This window comes from Eucyclogobius newberryi, unplaced genomic scaffold (genome assembly GCF_026437365.1).
Source record: "Eucyclogobius newberryi isolate DKJ021-1_F unplaced genomic scaffold, fEucNew1.0.hap1 SCAF_1, whole genome shotgun sequence".
NCBI classification, from domain to species: Eukaryota; Metazoa; Chordata; class Actinopteri; order Gobiiformes; family Gobiidae; genus Eucyclogobius; species Eucyclogobius newberryi.
The window spans coordinates 25,406,541-25,431,060 of record NW_027315723.1 but is presented as its reverse complement, the minus strand read 5'-3'; the positions used below and the strand labels follow the sequence as shown (position 1 = coordinate 25,431,060).

Here is a 24,520-nt window from a genome sequence, read left to right as displayed (position 1 = left end):
GTTGCTGTTGAAATGCAAACGCCATTAGAACTTGGTTAAAAGCTCAGAAAAGTTGGAGCGCCGTAATAATGGAGCTTTAAAACTTTCCACAGAGTTCCTCGCCGTCACTTCCCAATAAACCTTGCATATCTCTCCTGCTTTATCCGCTTAATGTATGCGTGTGAAATCTTCATTACCGCACTCACCGGGACAACACACACTGCCTCCGTCTGTCTGTTTAACCAGAGCTGTGTTTTAGGATCATTCGCTTCATTACAGTTTTTTCCACCAGACAATACCCATCCATTGGCCACGCTTGATATACTTCCTCTCTTTGTGCGGATCCTTTTGTTAAGAATGTAGCCCGGTGTGAACTGTAAGAGTTTTCCTGCTGATTCATGCTGCAGTCAAATAGTCTGAGCACAGCCCGCTCTCGACCCTTTGAACAAGAGAAAATGGACCCCCCCCAAAATTCGTCTCCGCTGAGAACAGCTGCATTAAAGAAGGGAAACGTGCTGTTCATGAATGATTTGGGAGGAATGTTCTTCTCCAACGGGAAGAACTAATGACAAGTCGTAAAATGACAATGGAGCAAAATGCATTATAGGGATTTGTGAGTTTGGCTTTGTGAGTTTGAATAATGCCTGAATGATTTAAATATTCTCAAAACGCATTTCCAATATTGCATTTGCATATTTATTGCCTAAAATCTTTTGACAAAATATTTGACAAAAATGGCACCTTCATTGTTTATATCCGATCCACCAGCCTGGTGAGATGACAAAGGCAGTGCTCATTCACTTTCCAACGTATTGACTGCAGCAATAACATAAATGCACCTGGATCTGCTTGCCCTGCATCATGGTTTACATTTATCAAACTGTTTAATGAGCCAGACAACCTTCTATCACACGTCATTCCTGCTTTTATACAAACTTGTTTTGTTATGGTAACATTAATGTTGCAACTTATAAGTTTAGTCTCACATGTTAACGTACAAGTCAGTAATGTGTGGAGAAAAAACCTTCAATGAGACAGCAGATGGCCTTGACTTGCAAAGGATTGAGCTGAAGAAGCACTGAAATCTCTCAGTGAATATAGCCCTACAACATGGTTAAAAGTTTAAAACTGTAGTGGATCAAATGCGAGCTTAGCTGAACGTCCAAAAATACTGATGAAAGCTTGACAGTGTTTACACTGTTTACAGTGACACTTTGAATCTGCTGGTCCAGATGGTTAAAGGTATTTCATATTGAAGTATAAAGTAAATAGATACCTTAATCATTTTACATTTTGTTCACTCTAAACTTCAATATTGATTGAAACTTCAATAGACTGATCTAAAACAGCTTAATTATAAAAACAGGTCCATTGACTTGTGATAAGCTCCGCCTCTTCATCGTGACATTTCACTAAAACAAGAGACAGATTGTCATTGACATGTTTTTATAGTTATAAGTGGCAACATTACATTTTAGAACCCAACATTTATCACCCGGACTCTTTTTTTCATATAATCACCACCAGGGAACAGGGAAGTGGGCGGACATAGGAGGTGGGTGAAAACAGGTATTTTTTCTGAGCACTCACAGGACTAACTCAAATTGCAGGAAACAATTAAAACCCAACTTTGAGTACAGGAATGATGTCTGATGATTAGAAACTAAAAAGCATTAAGTATTGAGAGTAACACAGAATTGCTAGCCAAAACGGACACAACAACAGCAACAAAAGAGTGCCATTATTTCTATGTAGAGCCACTGCGCACTCCTTTATTCTGCCCTTGGCTTATATTGTGCGTGCGTCTACCTCCCGCTCAGCTCGGTGCGTGTTTGTTTCTTACTCGATTATGCACCTGTGTATTTGATAGGGACTTGTCTGCAGCCCTGAGACAGACACAGCAGTGAAAATGATGATTAATCTCCCCCTCTCTGCCACTCCACGCCGCTCTCCCGCACAAGCGCACACACGGGCTGAATAATTATCACCGTAATTAGCTTTCTCAGCAACTCCGAATCTTCATGGCTCCTCTGTGGGTTCGAGCTCCTTCACCCAGAGCGCCTTTTCCCGTACACCGCGCACACATTATTGTTCAGCATGCATTAAAGCGGCTTTTCTACAGCCACGGCTCGAGCTGCAGTCGCGCCGTTGCGGGAGGAAAAAGAGAGGTGGGAATTAAGATTTGTGGCGAAAAATAAAAAAAAAGATGTTCCCGATAGTGAGAAAACAGTTTGCAGCGAGATTAAAGGGATTTAAATTGTCTTTACTTTTCATCGTATTGTAATACTCGGGTTAATTAGCCAGATAATTGGGCGCCACGTTGCAATGGTTGCCAAATTGCGAGCCTGCAGGTATGTTTTATCTTAATGGTCACTCAAAAGAACCAATGTCTATGTCTATGTTACTAATGGATGTGCTCATTAACAAAGCAGACTTTTAACTGTGTTCTGTGGGAATTAAACTAAGATTATTTCGCCAGCCATTTATTTAGTATCATATAGTAATAAAGGATCTGACCTTCGTTGTCATACCAACACAAGTGCTATCCATTTATGTCATCGAATTTGACTGTAAAACAACTCACTTTTTGACCGGCCCATTTAGTAACATTTTGTTTTTATGCATGACTTATTTTATCATAGTTTTTTGCTCTTATTACTTGTTTCATATTACACCGTGTCGCTGAGGCAAGTTTGTGAATTTTGTTCACTGACAATGGCAATAAACCTTCTGATTCTGATTCTGAAATAAAATGATTCCAATTTATTTAAAAGGACACGGTGTAACTTTCTGGGGGTGGCATGTGACCTGCACTATTCCATGGACAGTTTGACAAAAAAGAAATGTGAGCAATAAAAACTTCTTTATTTAAGTCTATTTTTTAGGGGCTAAAAGTTGCACGTGGGGCTTTAACTATTGATCAGAAACCAAGGAATGATTAATTGTCTTATGGTTGTTTTCCATTGTTGAAAAAACAAATTACCCCAAGGACAAAGAATCTGAACAAAAAAGCAGTGAAATTCCATGATATAAAGGTGGATATAAAGGATATAAAGGTGGACCCAATGGCATATATACAAGTGTGAATTGTGAATACACTGAATTTCTGAATATATATTTAAATTGTCTATACATTTCCCTGCCAGATAAACGTGTTGCATTTGTGGGACGTTCTCCAGATTCCCAATGCATTTATAAGCTATTAATATTAATGCGCGGGGCAAACTGTGTGCTGATTCCTGTGCTGAATAAGACATGCTTAGATATTGATCGCCGTGACGGTCTAGTCTGCTTTAATGGAATAATTCAAGACACGGCCCCAGGTGCACTTCTCCATCATGTTGATGCTGACAGACCTGCTGCAATAAATACAAGGTTATCACATTGATTTTACACATTTCATTAGAATGTTGTTGTGATATATCACTTATTCAATATTTACTGTCATAAAGATAGACAACCTTTTTTGTCTCGTGGCTCCATAAGCTTTAGCGCAGGAACTATGACTTTTTTAGCTCCTGCTCAGGGGCAAGATCAGGGAACTTTCTGTTAACACAAATACGTTAATAATACCGCTAATAATAATTAACTTTATTGGAAAATATGTTTCATTCTTTTTCTCACTTAGACAGACTTTTTTGATGGACAATGTAATTAACTTGTAGCGCCAAAAATACAGTTAATCTAAAATAACTGTGAATAATTATCTTTTATTGTTAATTTCATTATTTGTTCGAGCTTTTTGTGAATCACAGCCATGGTGGCCATGGTTTACAGAGCTAAAAAGAAGTTAGGAAAAAATACTTATGCATTCCTAACATAGTTGAGTTGTTCTTGTTACTGTTATGTGCAAAAACACCTTTTGTCTCACACTCAGACTATGCCCTACACCGCATATGGGGAAAATACAAAGTTACCTATAGTGTCAAATATTATAACTGCAAAATAAATTTTGAGGGTGTAAATTTTCTACAAAGAACATTTCTTTGAATACTATTAATTGTAACACTTTTTAAAGTCTGAAACCGTTCCAAGTTTCCCTGCTCAGTCCTCACGTGCCACTTTTCTCATACTCCAGGTTGGGAAACAAAGATAATATCATAATGTAATCTCTGAATGTATTTTGCAGAGCCCATATATACATTGTCTCTTACTTGATAACATATAAACAACTGACAACCAATAAGATAAAAAAGTGAAGTTAGATCTAATTATAACTAGGGATGGAAGAATAAACAATAAGATCTTAATTACAATTTAAAGTCAAGACAATATTCGTTTGTGATAAATTTAGTATAATCTATAGATTGTTGTTTTCACTTACGACAACGTACAATTCCATAATCGTTTATAACTATTATTTTAGACAGTTAGCTAGTTTAATAATTATTTTGATATTATTATCGCATTTATATTGGCCATAATAAATGGGACACAAAATGTCAATATTGGCCTAATTATAAGTTATGCCTTGTAAAAAAAACTCTACAAAATAAAGTGTCACTACATTACAGAGTGTTAAAAGCCAGTCTGAATAAATATGTTTGTTAAAAAGGCTAAAGTCAGTGATGGTGCACATGTCGGGGTGTGCATGTTGGGGGGCGGCGCATGTTGGGGGGCGGCGCATGTCGGGGGGGCGGCGCATATCGGGGGGCGGCGCATGTCGGGGGGCGGCGCATGTTGGGGGCGGCGCATGTTGGGGGGCGGCGCATGTCGGGGGGCGGCGCATGTCGGGGAGCAGGGCGCATGTCGGGCGGCGGCGCATGTCGGGGAGCAGGGCGCATGTCGGGGGCGGCGCATGTCGGGGGCGGCGCATGTCGGGGGGCGGCGCATGTCGGGGAGCAGGGCGCATGTCGGGGGGGCGGCGCATGTCGGGGGGCGGCACATGTCGGGGGCGGTGCATGTCAGGCAGCGGCGCATGTCGGGGGGCGGCGTATGTCGGGGAGCAGGGCGCATGTCGGGGGCGGCGCATGTCGGGGGGCGGCGCATTTCGGGGAGCAGGGCGCATGTCGGGGGGCGCCGCATGTCGGGGAGCAGGGCGCATGTCGGGGGCGGCGCATGTCGGGGGGCGGCACATGTCGGGGGCGGCGCATGTCGGGGGGCGGCGCATGTCGGGGAGCAGGGCGCATGTCGGGGGCGGCGCATGTCGGGGGGCGGCGCATGTCGGGGAGCAGGGCGCATGTCGGGGGGCGGCGCATGTCGGGGAGCAGGGCGCATGTCGGGGGGGCGGCGCATGTCGGGGGGCGGCACATGTCGGGGGCGGCGCATGTCAGGCAGCGGCGCATGTCGGGGGGCGGCGCATGTCGGGGGCGGCGCATGTCGGGGGGCGGCGCATGTTGGGGGGCGGCGCATGTCGGGGAGCAGGGCGCATGTCGGGCGGCGGCGCATGTCGGGGGGCGGCGCATGTCGGGGAGCAGGGCGCATGTCGGGGAGCAGGGCGCATGTCGGGGGCGGCGCATGTCGGGGAGCAGGGCGCATGTCGGGGGGGCGGCACATGTCGGGGGGCGGCGCATGTCGGGCAGCGGCGCATGTCGGGGGGCGGCTCATGTCGGGGGGCGGCGCATGTCGGGGGGCGGCGCATGTCGGGGGCCAGTTTGTTCCAGAGTCTGGGACCAGCGACAGAGATATTGTGTGGCACATTTGTGGAGGGGAATAACGTTTGTCACAGCCTCCTTAAAGCGTTTATATGTCTTCCTTTCAATTTTCAATAACAACTCCAAGTGTTCCTTTATAAGTTGTCATTTTCACAATGGCTATTATTATGACCCTTTCACGGCCGCGCAGAATGTTAATGGCAGAATAAGTGTTTCATGTGTTTACATGCGTTTGTGTTCTGTGTATCCTCAGTATCGGGGGCACTTGTCCTCCGCTGGCTCTGACCCACATTATCTCCCCCGCTCTTGTCTTCAGCTCATTGGGAGGGTCCATGCTCCCGTGACAACTGCACCTTAGATGCCCCGCCCCATCTCACCATCCTGACCTGCAGACCCCAATGCTTTTCAACTGCCTGAGGAACTCTTGTTTGGTCTAATGCCTGTTTCATTTGTGCCCATTGAGGCAACTGCTGTCCTGATTTTGGGATTTACAAAAATACAATGAATTGAAAATAGAATAGGCCATCCGTGGCTCTCTCTCACCTCCAGCCCTCGCTCCGTATATCAGGCGAGCACATTCCTCTCCTCTCACGTCGAATATTTACAAAAATATACAGTTTTTGTCACTCATCAACACGCGGCGCACTTGAAAACACGTGATCAGTGCGGCTCTGTACCCAGGACCTCAAACCAGGCAGTAATATTAGGAGTGAGGGTCTCTGGAGTTTTGACATACAAACAGATTACTCTTGTTTGTAAGGCAGTGGTATGGCAGAGGGGCATTGTAAGCTGTTTGTAGAAAGTCCATTGATCTACAAACTTATGAGCGATCTATGGTCACTGTGGTTTTGTAAAGAAGCCTCAAAGTCAATGGAGAAAATTAGCTAAAAATTGCTGTAGACTGTAGCCTTACGGTTCATAGTGACCAAGGCTTTAACTAAGTGTTTCATTCCCTTCACTGAAAACTGTAAAAACCTTGAAAGGCCTGTTTTCAGTTGTCTGTAAGTGGACTTTTTGGTTTGTTTTTAACAGCTATAATTTTCAAGTTCTTGTTGCCTTGAACAAATGTTTTCAGATTGGAAATAGTTCAAAGCATACGGCACATTTTAAATGAATGCTAAAATATTTTATTTAGACAAACAGAACAAACCACAAGCAAACACATAATAACAAGTATGTTCAAATATGTATTAAATCAGTTGAATAAGACATTTCAATTTGAACTTGCAGTATCTACCTATGACTCTGTGCATGCTCCCTCTATTTTGGTAATTTCAAAAGATCCAAGTCAGGCTGCAGGAGCTGTCTTCCTGTCAGTCATGGCCCTGCCTCAAAAAATGGCTTTATTCACAGTCACTCCGTCAACATCAGACGGACGCTAAAAGGACACGAGGAGACGAGGAGAGGAAAGGAGGAGAAAACTCAGGAACAGATTTGATTTAGTTCACACTTTTCATTTCACGCACCCCACAACTCCACACAACCGTCCACCACCACTTTACAAACTCTTCTATAAATTGACTACTGGCTCAACCTAATGTCAACAGTTATAGTCCAGCCGTAGTCAGCGGGGAAACCGGAATCCCTCCGAATTCAAGCACATTCCGAGGCGTTCTCCTTGATTGTTTTTCATTAGAGCTTAATTTAAGATATGATTGGTGAGGTAAGTGAATTTAGATATTCAGTTTACCGGGGGCATTGGTGACGCACTTCTTTTTCTAGCCCTTTGCAGAACTGGACAGTTGTAGTGTGAAATGAGTGAGAGAGAGACATACGGCAAACATTTGAGAGTGGGAAGTGAACCCACAACGCCGAGGTGGTCACATCTTGAGCCGTTACACCACCGGCACGGCACAAAAGCCAGAATACACAGAGCGCATCGGACACCAAAGCCATGAATAGAAAGAAAAAGAAAAGCTAGAAGAAGTAAGTTGCTAAAATGATTGAGGCCATTATAAAAGACACCATGTTGGCTAAATGTGTTAGAATAAATAAATAAAAAACTTTAAATTTCACCAAAAAGGGGACATAATACTCAACCCTGAAACAAATTAACCCTAACACAGGCTGTAATAGTTACTAGAACATAAAAGGCTTTCTGAGTGAGTCACATCATTCCTTATATTGCATAAGTTCATATTTTTATTTGATCATATTTGTATTAAGATGCTTATCAAATCATGCATTTGCTCTCTGCTTGATGCAACTACAGTAAATGCACGTTCGTGTCTGTGGACGTGGCTGAGTTTTACTGAACTGGTTTGAGCCGCGCTCCACGATGGACAATAACGACATGTGAGTCTGAAGATGGATGTTTTCACGAGGAGCAGGGGCTTGTGCAGGATTCAGCTGAAAAGATCTGTGTGTGTGTGTGTGTGTGTGTGACACGAGTGAATGTAAAAGCTGCTGTAGAGTTCACATCGCAGTGTATTCCGCGCTGCTATTTTGAGACCTTTAAAGGCACTCGATCATGTACATTGATCTGAACTATATGTGCCACATTCGAGCAGAAACGCGGATGAATAACAGGCTATGAAAGGACTATTAAACGCTATTAAACTGTTAAAATAAAGGCTAATCCGTTGCTTGATGGCGTCCCTGTGGAAAGGCGTGACGAGACACTCTGTGGAACGTGCTGTTGTTTTGGGTTTGTCCTACTTCTTACAGCTTTTGAACACATATTTACTCATTAAATTATATTTGATCACAATTCAGGTGATTAGTGAATCTGTTTTCTTTCTCCACCAGGAACAAATAGCATTGTTTCATGAGCTTTTATGATATTAATGGTATTCTTTCATCATAAGATTACTCACTGAACTGTACTTATCAGCCATTCTTTGAAACGTTTTGATTCCTAATTCTTGAAACATTTAAAAATGCTACTATTTGTGCTGCCGCTCTGTCTGCAAACATAAAACATAAATGAAGTAAGAGATTCAGCTCTGTAGTAAGTCATTTTAGAGAGTTGACGACGGACAAAACGTGAAATACTTACTGGTACATTACTTAACACCACAAATAGCAACATGTCTCTGACAACCATATTATTGTACGCGTGTATTGAGTGTCATTGATACTTACAGCTGTCTTCTTCCTCTGAGATGAGCTTGACCACATAGCAGGCGTAGATGAAGCCCACCAACTGAAGAGAAAGAGACAGACACATAAATCACTGCCAATGCCAAGGAACAGTGCACAGAAAGCAACATAAGTCTGGAGAGAGATAGATCATGCTGAAAAAAGATGCCCTAACCAGCAGAAAAACAGGTGTTACAAGTGTTACTTTAGCATCCACGCGCAAATAAAACACTCAAATCAATGGGTGCACTGACACGGTTTGGCTTCCACAATGACAGGCGCAAGGCTAGGCTGCGTTAACTCCGCTTTAGTACGCAACCTCGAGGCTAATAACTTATATAAAAATATGTCACCTCCATGTCTGGCTTTCTTTGCGGTGAGGAAAGCTAGATTGCTATAGCTGAAAATTGAATTCCCAGCAGCAAGTCGCATTCATATTACAATGTCACGCCAGAGAGTTCAGATTTGTCTCTAACGTCAACACCACTTTTGGCTTTGCAGTGTGCGGCTTGCAACGAGACATATTTTATTGCCGCTCAAGACAATAAGCGCTATAGGCCTGTGGTGAGCACAGATGGATGTGTTTGAAGTGTAATGTAGTAGGGATGTCAAAAGTATTGGACAAAAACTAGATGCTTGTTTGGAGTATCGATATGGAAACAAATCTTATAAACAGGACAAAATGTGACCTTTCCAGAACAGTTTTAGTATAATCTTGAGCTTTATCAGAACTAGTATAAGAGGAAGTACATAAGAAAAGTAATTTATAAGAAAGAATCATTGTTTTGTGTTAAAAATGACGGCCTATTGATATAATTTGTTTTAATCATTGTGCTATCGAAATCAGTACTGAATATCGAGCCTATTCCTTAGTATCATAATATCAGTAATATAAGAATGTTTTTAATTGTCACTAATCATTAATAAGGAAAAACACAATCAATTCTAATATTGTGACTAACTTATGCCACGGACACAATAACCGTAAAGCGAGATTATCCCAGGAAACCATTTGTTGATGAATATTGTAAAAAACGTACAGTAAAAAATATAGCAGCATGAAACACTTAAGTAAGTTAGTATCTGTAATGAGTCAAATAAGTACACACTCAAATGTGATTGTATTACAAAAAAATTCAGTTAAGTACACACAATAAACTAAATATGTTTTCTGTTTATTTGTTGAAAACCACTGATCTAAAATAATCCAAAATCTTTCAACTTTGAGATAAAACATCACCATTTCTTGATATTTTGCTATGTTCAGTCTGTGATGTAGTGGCCCATGACAGACCACTACATCTTTTATCTCTGCCCCCATTGGTTGCTGGTTTCCAAGGCGACACAGGGTGGCAGGAAGACACTGTCAACATAAGGTCAGTGTTTTAGTGACCTTATTATCTATAGCAGTAATAGAATGACACCAGATAAATACAAATGTTGAAACAAGAGAAAAAAGGTGTGTGGCAATGTGTCCTTTTAAAGGTGCAAACAGAGAAATTCTTTGTTTTTTTCTTTGTCTTTCCTCAGCTGTAGAGATACGTTTTCATTCACCAGAGTCGTCGAGTTAAGAGTGGCCAAATCCTATTGTTTGATGCACATTCACAAAGTAGTAAACTCTTATCTCTGCAGCATTAACAGACCTGCTCGAGTTTTCACATCTATACAATGTTTGACTACGTAAAAAACCTAATCCTCAGGCGGCGTAGTCTTCAGTATGATCACGACGCAGCATGAACGGATGAGTCAGTAATTATTTTCTCAGTCAGTGTATTCAGTTATCTGTGCACAAAAGGCTATATTTGTTTATTGTGTCTTTGGCGTAACTGCAACAGCTACTTACCTGAAAAAAGGCTAGCGTTAATCACGAGGCTGTTCTTAAACAATAATTATAATGAAAGATAATTAACCCTGATGCAGATTACCATATGTGGAGATGTTTATGAAACGTGATATGGATTTTTACAAGCTTTTCCTTGGTATAATTGTGTTCCCTTCTCCATTCTAAAGGAACTGTATGTAAGATTTACATTTTCAAACACATGACTTATCTGAATCCTCAGATGCAAGCGAAACAAATCAAACATCGCTTTTACTTTCACAAGTGTAATGTTGATGTATACGAAATTACAAAAAGAAAGTGACAGGATGGGCTAATGTTAAAATATGATGTTTTTGTTCTGAAGACAATTATCCAATCAGAAAGAGCCTCACATGAGACTTTCACTTGCGTTGCCAGTTCCTACGACTAAAACCATTTGGAAATAAACCTAAAATGCTCCTCTCTGATCTGGCAACACTGTGATTGTATTAAGCTTTTTAAAAAACAACAAGCGGCGCACTGAATGACAATATTAATCAAAACCAAACAGGCTGTGTATACCAACCATGCCAACAATATATAGTGAGAATTGCTTCCTGAACGCATGTATAAATAAACAGTAATTTAGCCGGATTCGAGGGGAAACATGCATTAACCCTCGCTCTTATTTAAGGCCATGTGCCACTATAGGCTTATAATGAGGACAGATCCATGCAGTGGACAGCCGCAAACGTGAGCCACCACATTTACCATTCAGCCGATCTCTCAAGGTCCTGACCCCATTTAGTCTAAATAATGTTCAGCTTCCTAAGTCCCTCGTTTCCTTTCCTACCACTCGTGCCTTGCCTATTCCCTCTCCGGCTTCCTCATTCCATCCTCTCCACTCTTTCCATCCTTATCTTCAATTCGTCTCCCTTTCCAGCCCTGTCACTAAATGAGTCGTAAAAATATAGTGCGTTTCTCAGTGGAGCAATGTTTTTTTTTATTTCAAGTTGAGCCAAATGCTAGACAATGCAGCTGGTGTTGTAGGGATAAACGGCAATGGGGAAATCAATTTGGATAACGCACAAGGCTTTATGTAGCAATAATAGTCTCAACAAACTACAGCTAGAGCCGGATGCGGTGTCGGTTTAGGAAAACACTTTTAAAATGAAGATTTGTGTTGCTTGTGTTGGTGATTTGGAACATGGAACACCTTTTCTATCCATTTTTGAGATGGCAACCAGATGCAGAGTTGTAACTATAATTTTCAAGTCATTCAGCAGAGTGTTGGGGAAATTTGAAATGTCAACTATCGTGACAAAAGACAGAATTCTGGTCATTTGAATACAATTTTTGAAAAAAAGAAGGCTTGGTGGTGCATTGTAAAAAGAGGGGCATTCATTAGTTGCCTTTTGTCTTTTTGTCACCTGCTTGTCTACAGATATTTGTGCTTTGGCTGGAATGTTCCAAAATATGGCAATCCACGTATCATTCATTCATTTGTTTCATTCATTTTATTTATTCCCAATGAGAAAAGTTCTCTTTTTCATGGGTACCCTGTTAAAACACAACACAAAGACACAACAAACAAGCACAGGATACTACAACACAAATAAAACAGTCAATAAAATGAACCAATAGCTAAAAAACATGTATGTATACAATATGAGATAGTCAGTGCTTTAAAATCATTAATTATGCATAACATAATTTAATTTAAAAAGTCTGTGTTTTGTTCCACGGGGAGGGAGCAAAGTTGATGAAAGCCTTTTTTCCTGTCTCTGTGTTAACACGATATGGTTGTAAGATAGAAATGTCCTGAGACCTCAAACGGTGAATACTTGAACTGATGTGCAATAAACTTGATCAACAAACTAGAGCCTTATACACAAACAAAATACAGTGTTGTTCTCTTCTTGCATCCATTCTACTTTAGAATATGATTCACAGTGGTGAGTTCTGTTTCTTTCTCCTGTAATGAACCTCAGAGCTGAACCTCAGAGCTGAACCTCAGAGCTGAACCTTAGAGCTGAACCTCAGAGCTGAACCTCAGAGCTGAACCTTAGAGTTGAACCTTAGAGCTGAACCTTAGAGCTGGACCTCAGAGTTGAACCTTAGAGCTGAACCTCAGAGCTGAACCTTAGAGTTGAACCTTAGAGCTGAACCTTAGAGCTGAACCTCAGAGCTGAACCTCAGAGCTGAACCTCAGAGCTGAACCTCAGAGCTGAACCTTAGAGCTGAACCTTAGAGCTGAACCTTAGAGCTGAACCTCAGAGCTGAATCTCAGAGCTGAACCTCAGAGCTGAACCTTAGAGCTGAACCTCAGAGCTGAACCTTAGAGCTGAACCTTAGAGCTGAACCTTAGAGCTGAACCTCAGAGCTGAACCTCAGAGCTGAACCTCAGAGCTGAACCTTAGAGCTTGACCTTAGAGCTGAACCTTAGAGCTGAACCTCAGAGCTGAACCTCAGAGCTGAACCTCAGAGCTGAACCTTAGAGCTGAACCTCAGAGCTGAACCTTAGAGCTTGACCTTAGAGCTGAACCTTAGAGCTGAACCTCAGAGCTGAACCTCAGAGCTGAACCTCAGAGCTGAACCTCAGAGCTGAACCTCAGAGCTGAACCTCAGAGCTGAACCTTAGAGCTGAACCTCAGAGCTGAACCTTAGAGCTTGACCTTAGAGTTTGACCTCAGAGTTGGACCTTAGAGCTGACTGATAAACTGAGTTCAGAGGTTTTAACACTGGTGCTGTAGAATGCACATATATCATAGAATCTAGAACTGAAAGAAATGTGGCCTGGATGAACTGTTTTCTACAGTGAAGAGGAAACATGTTTTATTTCTGAAGAAGAATGACAATCTGGCTTTAAGATGATTTGTCAGCTCTTGCACGTGTTTGTTGAAGGAGAGTTTATCATCGATCCAGATGCTCAAGTATTTGTAATGGGATACTTGTTCAATCATATTACATCAAGCGTATAGATATATTTTTGGGTCACTAAAGTGTCTCTTTTAGAACACCATACATTTTGTTTCATTTGAATTCATTCATAATTTTAAATTTGCAGTTCTGTTGGAAGGAGTGAAAATCCTCTTGAATATTTTGAATCACTTGTGCACAAGAAGGTGCCTCAGCATACAGAAGAGCATCATCTGCGTACAAGTGGATGCTACTGTGTTATAGATTATGTCCAATTGAGTTTATGTAAATTGTAAATAACAGTGGTCCGAGGACGGAGCCTTGAGGAACTCCTTCATTAAGGTAAGAACATTCAGATGGAAAGCCATCAGCAGAAACAGCTTGAGCTCTATTTGTGAGGTCATCTGAAAACCTTTTTTTAGAATTTGTATTGAACCCAACAGCGTCCAGACGATCCAGAGAATACAGTGATCCACTGACTCAAAGGCCTTTGACAAAATTTGTCAAAGGCCTTTGAGTCAGTGGATGTCAGAATGTGTGGCTGTTGTTGTTGATTTAATCAACAACAACAGCCACACATTCTTCATGACAGTCCAATGCAATAGCAATATCATTTATAACTTTGAGTAGCTGTGACAGTACTATGCCCTGGTCTGAACTGGTACCTATTTAAAATGTAATATTTGGTTATGAAAGCATGCATCTGGTCAGGTCGGGTGGGAGCAGTGATACGTTGTGTGAGGTTTAATTCATTACAATCGTTTTTTAGACTGTCAAAGTTTTGGACAACCAATCGATGTTCATGTCACCTAAAACAAGTAATTCAGGCCTGAAATGTTGTCAAGCGACGTCACCTGCTGGTCTCCATAGAGACAGATACTTTTATTACAGTACTGATAGGCAAAGCAATAGCATCTCATGGAGACAGGCAGAGAAGTCAAATAGTGCAACTTTAAAGTGAGGATATGTAGCCTGCACTCTACAGTTTAAAATGCAATCACAACAGAAAGTGTGTTACCAGAGCCTTCACCTGCTGATAGAAAACACACAACTCTTTCTCATCTCATCTAAAAGGCACTGTACATGAGTTTTGAAATGTGAAAAACAGAACTGTTTATAGCAGACCACATGTTCCGCTCAGTTAACTAATGCATTCCCAGCATCCTAAATATTCATCACAAGCATTTTTCACAAATCTCTGAGCCCAGTCCCAGGTAAAGCTGACAACAATTAGCATGCTAACGGCTCACACACTGCTTTACAAAGAATAAAACACTTTATATTTAGAGGCAGAGAAAGTGGTCTCATTTTCTTTTTTTTTTAAAAGATTTTTTGGCCCGCAGGCTTTATTAGACAGGACAGATGAGTGAGAAATCGGGGATGAGAGAGGGAGGACATGCAGTAAATTGTCAGAGTCGGGATTCAAACTCACGACACTCCGGCCGGCTGCACTTGGAGCCTGGCATACTGTAACTGTACTGGGGCAACAACAACAAAATCTGACTTTATGACATGAAATAAATTGGGTACATGAACTAGTTTTAAAAATCAGGTACAGAGCCTTTAATGGACAGGCCTCAAGTTCAGCTCAGAAACTGGTTCAAGTTCAAGGAAGTTCAAGGAAATGGCAACACAAATGAGAGACTCGTCCGAGGCTCTTTCTGCTTGCGGATCTGATAATCACCTTGAGAACCAAAACACCAAACGACACAACAGAAGACAACTTGCCCATCGCGTACAAGTATTTGCACCAGATGAAATATCTAACGACTCCAACAAGAGAAAGCGACGGCAGCAGCAGGTGCAGCTCTTTGTCTTGAGCGGGCTCATTGCCTCAGAAAACGACTGTGGATGAGTTTTGGTCTGACATTGACGCGGCGCACAGAGCCATGCCCCTCTTCAACACAGCGTTTGATCAGAGCCGTCCACACATCAATATCCTGTTCACATTTGGTTCGGACGTCAGCATAATATCCTGTTTACAATAACTGAGATCGTATCTGCTAATGGGAGTGTAGAGTGTGCCCGGCTTTCTATCTACGTTTAGGTATCAGATGTTTCGTTCAAGTGAGTTTGAATCCAGTCAACGTTTGGCTTGTAAAATGAATGCTATTGCCTGGAGTTGAACCACCAAATGAAAACTTAACGTACGTAACTTTGGCCTTTCGGTTTATGTTTCTTTTTAAGCTATGCATATTTCAGCAGAAGCATCAGCCTCTTCATTTCCCCTTGCCAAGATCCAAGCACCAAAGTTTAGTCATTCAATCATTCATTACACTTCCCTCAATATATGTTTAAAGGTTCCAAATGTGGCGCTATCATCTGCTTTATGTTTGTATGTACAACACCAGCAGATGGTACAAACACTCCTACACTCAAACGTGGAGCGCTGTAGCTGCTAATACCAAAGCTGGTCGTGTGGTTAAGAGTTGTGTAGGCTGAAAGATGCATTACCCCATTTCAAAACCAATATATTTAAATCTATAGCTCTCACAAGTCCCTGCATTGTTTATATTTTCACATGCATTAATTTTCCAGTGCGTGCAGAACAGCGTTTTTAAATGGTAATTTGACGTCGGGGTGGACCGCCAACACGCCCCGGGTTTACACCAGCTAAGATACTTAAATATTAGATGCAGACTGTGTGCAGTGGTCAAATTGTCGCAAAGTCCAGCAGTACAATATTACTTTATGGGTACAATATAACGAAATCTACTCATCAACTAGAATAAAGTCAAGTAGCGTATTTTCCGGACAATCAGTCGCACCGGAGTATAAGTAGCACCAGCCAAAAAATGCAAAATAGAGAAGAAAAAACATATATAAGTCGCACTGGAGTATTTACATTTTTGGGGGATATTTATTTGATCAAATCCAAGACCAAGAACAGTCATTTCCTCTTGAAATGCAGTTTAAAATAATAACAGATTCAAGAACAACATGGTGAATAGGTGTACGTATGCTAACGCTAACATCTTCAGCTACATGAGGCACAGACAGAACTGTGGTAAGTGTCTGGTATGTTAACGTAACATATTAACAGTTATTCAGATAAATATAGCATAAAGAACATGCTAACAAGTTTACCAAAGCATCAGTTTTACCCCAAATCACTTAAATGTCACTTCTAAACAACTCTGCAAACTCCAGAGGTAGAGGAAGTGCTAATTCTTAGCCTGGAGCGCCTTCTTGCGGTTGCCAGTGTGGAAATAACGAATAATATCACATATAAGTCGCTCTGGAGTATAAGTTGCACCCCGGCCAAAACTATGAAAAAAGGTGCGACTTACAGTTCGGAAAATACAGTATCTCCCCGATTAGCACCAGATGACATCAAGACGTGTTTTGAGCGCTCAACAGGGAAACGTACACTGGATATGGCACGTGGTCTTGGATTGTGTCTAATTGGATTTCCGATTGCGATTGTTTCTGCGCAGGACAGAAATGAACGGCAACATAATCCACACTGTCATTGCGACCACCTCTAGAACACGCTCAGTGCACTTTCGTTAGTCCAATTTCAAGTTTCTGCCAGGAAAGAAGAGGTAGAACATGAGGACTTATCACAACACATGTTAAAACCTTCTATAGCACCAAACCGAGATCCACTGAATATGAATTATGTCCAATTAATGTAGCGTTCCAAATCTCGGTCGGCAGCATGGCAAAGTGTAATAGTGTGTAAAACGTCAAAGGTCATTGAGGAATTAACTTGCACAAATGAGCTGCAGGCGCTTGGAACTATTTTTAATGACCCCATGAATAATTGAAGAAGACGTCGCGGAGGAGACAGTTGCAGAGTTTGTGCACTCTGGAGAAATAATGACCAAGTTCCTATCTGCTCCTCTGTTCTTTGTGCTGCTGTTTGCCTGAATCGAATTACCCTGATCCAATGGCGGTTTGGGGAAGAGAGACAGGGCTTCTCTTTTCATTTTGGCAGAGGATTAGAGTTACCTAGTTACAGGCGGGGAAGGTGGGGATGTGTCTGATGAGTGCGAATGGAAATGGTCAGATTGGAGTCAGAGGGAGGTCGGAGCAGCGCCATCCTGTGATCATCTTGACAAGCAATAACTGGTACAACACGGACATTTCACCTGGCTGACACAGCGCCCACAGAGACAAGCGGGCTCTTCTCTTGTGTGTGATGGGACAGGCTTCCAATAGCTCAATATTGTGGGGCAAAAGTATTACATAACAAGAATCTTCAATGCAAGTTCATGTACAAATGAACTGCTTCGAGAGACGTTTTTCTACTACAAACAATATCCTAAAAACGTCAATACTTGAGTCTGGAAGTACTGAAAAGTACAAACTCTGCAGCCTGTATTTGCTATGACTACTTCTGCTGCTAATATCAACTTCTACTACAACTACTGCATTCTACTAGTGGGCAAGATGAGTCATTTCATAAAATGCTGTCTTAGTTAAATAAATACAATGGTTATTGTGCACTAAATGGTGTTGGATATTGAAATAAAGAAATAGAATCTCATAGTCTTTTTGGAGAGTGCTTAACATGTTTTTATATGTATTAGTTGAAGAAAGTACATTGTAGACTTAAAGTGAATGACTGTAAAATGACCCACAAATACCTTTAAACCTGTCTTTACACGATTACGACATACATTTGTTTCATTGGTATTTTATCAGCTCTTTAAAGCAGTTTGAGATAGACATTCAAATTTTGCACATCTTCAAAAAGACATTCACAATATTATTTCTCATTTGATTTGAGGCCCACCTGTATTCATCTTATTCTGGAAGCTGCCTTGGGCGATTCCAGCCGTTGTAATCCTCCTTCCACTTGTATTAGTTAACATAGAGAAAATAAGTTCTACACAGACACAAAGCTGTTTTCTGGCCCAGGGAATCGGTGCATTGTTGACTTGTTGGTGCAAATGAACAATGGACAATCAATCTACTTTATAGCACATTTTAGTAGCTGCAAGACTTTCCCTCATTCTCCACTTAATTCCCGCTCGGCCGGTAGTGCCATTTCAACAGAAGCGCCGTTTTATAGCAAAAAGAGCTAAAAGTGGGTGGGTAGAATAAGGAGACAATATCCCAGCATGCACCAGTAAACTGCACACTGGCCGTGATGGCGGTGGGGGATCTGCATTGAAACTAATGGCGGGTGTTTATTACTTTGACCAGAATGAATTAGCCTTCTGACACGTACATCAGCTTCACATTAGTTAAAGTACAACATGTTTTCACAATTTTATCAAGATCACATAATTTGAATTATCAATATCTGGAAACGTTTTTTCTCACAAGAATCCCCAGAGAAACTTTTAAAGTTTGACATTTGACATTGGAAGGTGGAAGGTTAATCAGATGTCAAGATTTTGCAGATTTAGGACGAACTCTATCCGATAGTTCGTTGCCTTTCATTACCGCAGTTTCTTCCCTGCTGTCCACCGCAAATGAAGTGACGTGGTGCAGGAGTTCTATTCAAGCTAGCAGATGGATAAAAATGACTTGTCACTCACTCAGCGCACGATTGAAAATGACCTATTCATGGGTCCGAAGTGACACCACACACTCGTTGCTGCTGCCATCTTGAGGACAAAAGCCGCATGTTCACTGTGGACTGTTTAAACAAAAAATCTCAAAACAAAGGATTCTTCTTCTGTAACATCCCCAAGACCCAAGACTCAGCTGGTCGTCAGGAATGTTATTACTGTGGTCAGGAGGGACCAGTGGACTTCACTCCAGACAGAGGCTGACCTGTTTTTTCAGGTAGTTAGTCGCTGGCTAAAGCTAGTTTACATATTACTACGTGATTATGCTAATAAATATTAGCCCACTTGCAGACAGATTTAATAAGCATCATTTTCAACTGTCCGGGTGTTATATATTTAGATCAGAAGGTCAGTCACCCGCACACAAAGTCTGTACTCTTGAAAGCGTTGAGGGTTTGTCTGGTGCAGAGGGCTTGTGGACGAGGAAGCTTAGATGTAAATGTCTGCAGAAGTTTGTTGTGGCTGTCGCTGCTTTTAATTGTTAGCGACTCGACGCTGTAGATATGGATCAAAGTCCATCACTTCTGTCTTGAAGTATCAACCCTTTTCATTTTCAGCACTGTTTGTCATGACTATCCAACAGCAGAGAGAGGCAAGAGCATGTGGTGACATGTTCAACATGTGAGAACAAATAAATCACATGACTAGGTGATGAACCCATGAATAGGAAAAACAGATCCAGGTCCAGAGTATAGCATTAAAATTATATCCATGGTGACCAATAAAAACAACCTGTAAAAAAAAAAAAAAAACAACCTCTTCATCATCGACCGCTCTCTGCTGGTCTGTACCTTTAATCACTGAAGCACTGAATCCTGATTTAACCATCTCTTTTGCCTATCTCCAAAGCCAAAATTGCAACACATCCCTTTTTTGACATATCTCCCACGTCTACTTCAAACAATACTTCAGACAACGTGTCACTTTCACGCGCCACATGGCTGCACAGAACAATCCCAAATGCCTGAAAACAATCATTTCCACAATATTCTGCAGGTGCCTGTTGCCATGGTAAACACAGTGACTGTTAGTTCTGCATTGGTGAGTCCGGTGACATTATACAAAGCTATGAACATTGATATAGGCAAAAAGTAAAAGGCATTCTATTTGCTGCTCATGTTCTGCCTTTGCACATTAGTTCACAACACTATTTCGCTCCAGTGCTTGGACAGAACATTGCTCTGTTTGCTATGATAATGACACAAAAGTGCTCCACCAAGCAACCTGCTGCATGATTTTGGCTCAGAGGCAAAACGCCACCTTCCAACCCAGTTTAAGCGAGCGAGTTTTAAAACAGAGTTACAGTTTCATGTTCAGTATTTCAGTATGCGCCGTTTTATAAATAATAAGTCAAATAATCATAAGTGTGACTGCCTTTCAGTCAGATGAGTTCAGTGCCTGCAGTAATAATAATAATAATAATAATAACTTTTATTTATATAGCGCTTTTCAGTGACCCAAAGACGCTGAACATAATAAAAAAGGGGGGGTATTTACAGACAGGGGGGGACAACACGTACAATACACATTAATATACAGATAAAATGAACAAGACAGAAGAAGTAGAGAGAAAAAGATGGGGATGTAACAGGGGGTAGAAGAGTAGGCAATGGGGTAGAGGAGGCTAGGGGTAGGGGAGGTCATATGCCTGGGTGAAGAGGTATGTTTTTAGGCGGGATTTGAATGTTGTGAGTGAGGGAGAGTGGCGGACAGGTTGGGGGAGGGAGTTCCAGAGTCGGGGTGCTGTTCGGGAGAATGCTCTGTCGCCAAAAGTTTTGAGTCGGGATGTTGGTGCAGTCAGGGTGAGAGAGGAGGAGGATCGGAGAGCTCGGGTGGGGCGGTGGGGGATGAGGAGGTCAGACAGGTAGGGGGGGCAAGGTGGTGAAGAGCTTTGAAGGTGAGGAGGAGTATTTTAAAGTTTATGCGCTGCTTGATGGGGAGCCAATGGAGAGAGCGGAGAACGGGAGTGACGGGTGAGGAGGCGGGCAGCGGAGTTTTGGACCATTTGGAGTCTGTGGAGGGAATGGGAGGAGATGCCAGTGAGGAGGGAGTTGCAGTAGTCGAGGCGGGAGGAGATGAAGGCATGGATGAGGGATTCAGCAGCGGGGAGGGTGAGGCAGTGTCGGATTTTGGCGATGCGGCGGAGGTGGAAGTATGAGGTCTTGACGATGTGGCTGACATGGGGAGTGAAGGAGAGGTTAGGGTCCATGATGACACCGAGATTGCGTACCAGGGTAGAGGGGGTGATGGTAATAAAGAAGAGCAGGGCAAAATGTAACTATCGACGCAATATGAAACGGCCAAGATCATTTTAGGGACTTCCAAAGTGAGTCACAAAATGTAATGGTTTTAATATGAGGGGTTTAATATGAGGGTTTTATTATGAGGGATTTATTATGAGACATTTACTTTTGTATGTGATCACTGGAATTCTTAAGGCATGGATAAATGTTTAATTCACAAATGTATTCATTAATAATTGAGGTAGGTCATCCAAGCTAAGAAAAGAAATGTCTTTCAACTGACCGTGTTTAGACTTAGATTACATTCACACATCACATAAAAACTTGGCCTATACAAGGACGACTAAACCTGGACTAGACAAGAACCAGACAAGGACGAGAACAAGATCAAACCTAGTCTACATCAGGACTAAACCAGGATCAAACCAGAACCAAACCATGAGTCAGATTTATCAATCCAGGTGCTAAACAAAAACATTGTGTGGGTAATTTGTGGAATTGATACACAATATTTACTATATATATTTAATATAAGTGTTTACAATTTCTACCCCAAAACTGAGTCAGTAAGTAAATGAGAGAGAACCGCACGGGGCTAAAGTGTGCGTCTGCCACGGCTTCGATGTACATCAGTCGATCTCTATTTATGATACATCACAACAACACGCAGCACGCTGACAAATCCTCTGTGTTCCACCGTTCAAGAAGATCAAATTGCAGAACGAAGTAAGTACAGGCAGTGGGCGTGTATCGTGGGGAATCTGGGGAGCGGTGAAACGGGTCCCGTGATGTCAGAGCGATAGCGTCATGTTCACAGGAGAATAAAGATTGCACAAGTCTCTCTAAATACAATTGAGTTGGTTAAATGAGAAGGTAAAACAATCATAATATGGTTAAAACTTTTGTCTAGCTGATAGAACCAAACATTTTGTTTTGACATTTTACTTTATAGTTCAGTGTTGTGAAATAAGCACAAATGTGTGATGGAACAGATATACATTCAGAAAGTTGAAATACTGTATCTGTCCCCATCATGCGGTAGCTGTGTATTTATAGGCAATTCACCCCTTTGCCTGTATGAATTACATTATTAGCTTACCGCTACTGAAAAATAAAATGGACAAAATACTTCACCAAAATGTTAAGTGCCTGTGGTTAAAAATAGTGCGACCTGAGACAAATGCTCCTCAAACTTAAAAGGCTAATGCTTCACTTAAAACACATAAACTGGCCCATTAGTTTCAGCCATTCGAAAACAATGAACACTCTATGTTCATAGCTGGGGGAGAAATTAGTGGAATGTCAAACAGCTGGAGTTCAATAAGGAAAACCTGTTTGTTCTGCATGGCTTCGGACCATCTCTCCTGGTGGGACGCCGGGGGAAGAGACCTTTACTCGGAGCAAGGACAGACACCGACGCAACTGCTTTTATAGGTCACACTCGCACAAACCAGCGCCGCTCGCCCTCTGCCAAGGAGCAAGGAGAGGCCAAACACAGAGGGAGAGAGGGAGAGCGGACACCAAGACCATTATTTCCCAGAAGGTTTAGCAGTGATAGCTCTACACACTGTTCGGAGCACTTCCTGTACAGTGCGGCTACAGAATACAAGTAATTATGGCTATGCAGATGAGCTCAAGATGGTATCCAAAACAAACAGTTCTAAATCGCTGCGCAAATCAAGCGAGCTTAATATATTTAGCGAGAGCTTGAATGAATAATCTCTATAATACTATATCAAATAATCTCGCTAATTCATTTTAGAGTCACTGTATGTCCAAGTCTTCTGTCACCTAAGCCTTTTCTGTATTAAAAGTAAACTTTCCTGACAGTTGCGCCGGGTCTGTCACGTTAACAAATGTGGAAGTGCGATATGTTGCAGGAAATATTATTATTATCAATATTGAAACTCATTTATTTAAAACTAAACCAACAAAACAACCAAAAGGAAAAATATGAAAATAGCCCAAGGAAACACAATGAGATTTGTTTAGAGGGTCAAAATACTATATACTAATAAGTATTTTGACCTTCTAAACCTCAAATGTTATTGTAGTACAAAAAAATAAAACACAGTTCCCAAATAGCCCAAAGAAATTAAATATGAACAAATATAGAACCCCCCAAATATTGTTTCTGGTGTCACTTATTGAACAATATCTTAAAAGAGAAATGAGTGTGACAGGCTTAAATTGAGCACTGTGTTACAAATACTTTCTTTCTTTGTCTTTTCAGACACTTGGTGTAAATAACCTAATGTCGTCACGATACTACACGCTCAATACTACAAGCTCAATTCTGATTACAGATTTAAAAAAAACAATGATGAAATGTAATTCTTTAGGTCAAGGTTTTATACAAAAACTGCCATTTTCAACACCAAATGACAGTAATTTCTTTATTGAACATTGTGATCTCATAATAGTTCTGATAAAGCTCAAGATCATATTAAAACTCAAACAAAAGATCAAACGTTGTCCTTTTCGTTCCTCGCTCAAATGAGTCTTAGCTTCGACACTGGTTTTAGAATCGATTAGTATCTGATTTTAACCCTATTAACCCTGCGCTATTTTGTTTTAGTTTGAAAGTGAGGAGCTACAACAAAGCCGTTCAAAAATGCTCTGTTTATAATTAAATGTGTACCTAAATGCACAAGACAAATGCAGTTCATGAAATAAGTGAATTCTACACAGTATAATTTAAATGTTGAAGTGCTGCACGACCGTATTCCCCGCCAAGTACAATACAAAGAGCTTGATCACCTTGAATTCTTCTTTTGACAACCATTACTCACACATACACACGTTGCAATTATTCCTGACATATTTCGATTTTCCCTTCTTTGTTTATTATAAATACCTCCAGCTCTTTGATTTGACTCTGAAAGCTGCTTTGTAATAGCCGTGACACACACACAAGCTCACTTTCCCTCCGTGTCAAAAGGCTGCTTCGACCTGTGTGGAGTGTTCTGACTCAAAACAACAGTAGGTAATGTCATTGATTAGTTCCTGCATTCTGCTTATGCTAATCACTTGTATTATTTTCCAGACGGCGCACCAGGCTACCACCAGCACGACGCTGCATCTCACGAGTTATATCGGGATCTTTTGAAGATGAGATTTGTTGCGTGGCAGGACTTTTAGCGGGGTGGAGGAGAGCGAGTGATTGTGTTGTGAACAGTCAGGGGGAAGAGGATGCGAGCCCACACAGAAGCCCCTCTCCTTCTTCCCTGTCGCTCAGCTCCCCAGCGAAACCTTCTGTTCTGCGGTTGCTCAGATCTTCATAATGTGCCCGAGCAACGTGTCACGGAGACGTCTGTGTCGGCTTTTTATCACAGTTTCGTGCACTTCCATTCTCACTTCATCTTCCTGTCTCCTGCC

The 24,520-nt window shown here is 41.5% G+C and overlaps 1 protein-coding gene across 1 annotated transcript in view; it reads right to left on the bottom strand.

Moving 5' to 3' along the window:
- nkain2 (sodium/potassium transporting ATPase interacting 2) overlaps positions 1 to 24,520 on the bottom strand; it is a 180,714-nt gene that overhangs the window by 11,443 nt on the left and 144,751 nt on the right. The window contains exon 5 of the mRNA XM_072441066.1: positions 8,658 to 8,718. Within this exon, the coding sequence (XP_072297167.1) occupies positions 8,658 to 8,718 (61 nt within the window). The remainder of the gene's footprint in view (positions 1 to 8,657; positions 8,719 to 24,520) is intronic.